The sequence below is a fragment of the Eimeria mitis genome, genomic scaffold (genome assembly GCF_000499745.2).
Source record: "Eimeria mitis Houghton genomic scaffold, Emh_scaff6030, whole genome shotgun sequence".
NCBI classification, from domain to species: Eukaryota; Apicomplexa; class Conoidasida; order Eucoccidiorida; family Eimeriidae; genus Eimeria; species Eimeria mitis.
Window position 1 is genome coordinate 3250 of NW_013574252.1, and position 653 is coordinate 3902.

General features: G+C 39.4%; 1 protein-coding gene across 1 annotated transcript in view; it reads left to right on the plus strand.

The window, feature by feature from the left end:
• The window catches only part of EMH_0085450 (uncharacterized protein), a gene marked incomplete at both ends in the record, with an annotated part of 1050 nt that extends 523 nt beyond the window's left edge, over positions 1-527 (plus strand). Inside the window, one exon of the mRNA XM_013500912.1 lies at positions 306-527. Within this exon, the coding sequence (XP_013356366.1) occupies positions 306-527 (222 nt within the window). The remainder of the gene's footprint in view (positions 1-305) is intronic.
• Between the last annotated feature and the right edge of the window lie 126 nt (positions 528-653).

Sequence of the window (653 nt, forward strand, 5' to 3'; positions counted from 1 at the left end):
TAAATAAATAAATATAAATATAAATAAAAATAAAAATAAATAAATAAATATAAATAAAAATAAGTAAATTAAATAAATAAATTAAATAAATAAATTAAATAAATATATAATTTAATTAATTTGTTCATTTGTTACAGTCCTGATATATATATATATATGCTGCGGTTACCCTGCAGCAGCAGAAGCTAGAACAGCAGCAGCAGCAGCAGCAGCAGCAACTGCTGCTGCTGCTGCTGCTGCTGTTTTGCTGCTGTATGGTTGTTGGCGCTGCATTGTATGCATGCGTTTTTGTGGTGTATGTACAGCTGCCTGCTGCTATTTTTATTTGTTTTTATACAGCAGCAGCAACAAACGACTCGCCCCCATCAACGGCAGACAAACAGCAGCAGCAGCAGGAGCAGGAGCAGCAGCAGCAGCAGCAGCAGCAGCAGCAGCAGGAGCAGCAGCAGCAGCAGGAGCAGCAGCAGCAGCAGCAGGAGCAGCAGCAGCAGCAGCAGCCTCAGACACAGGAAAACCCTAAACCCTAAACCCTTTTTGAGGGTTTTGCTGCATGCATCACCATCATAGAGTTAGGTTTATTGTTGCTTTCGATAGCATTAGTATATTAATAAAGTAATTATTCTCTCTCCTAGCGCAGCACTATATATATATAT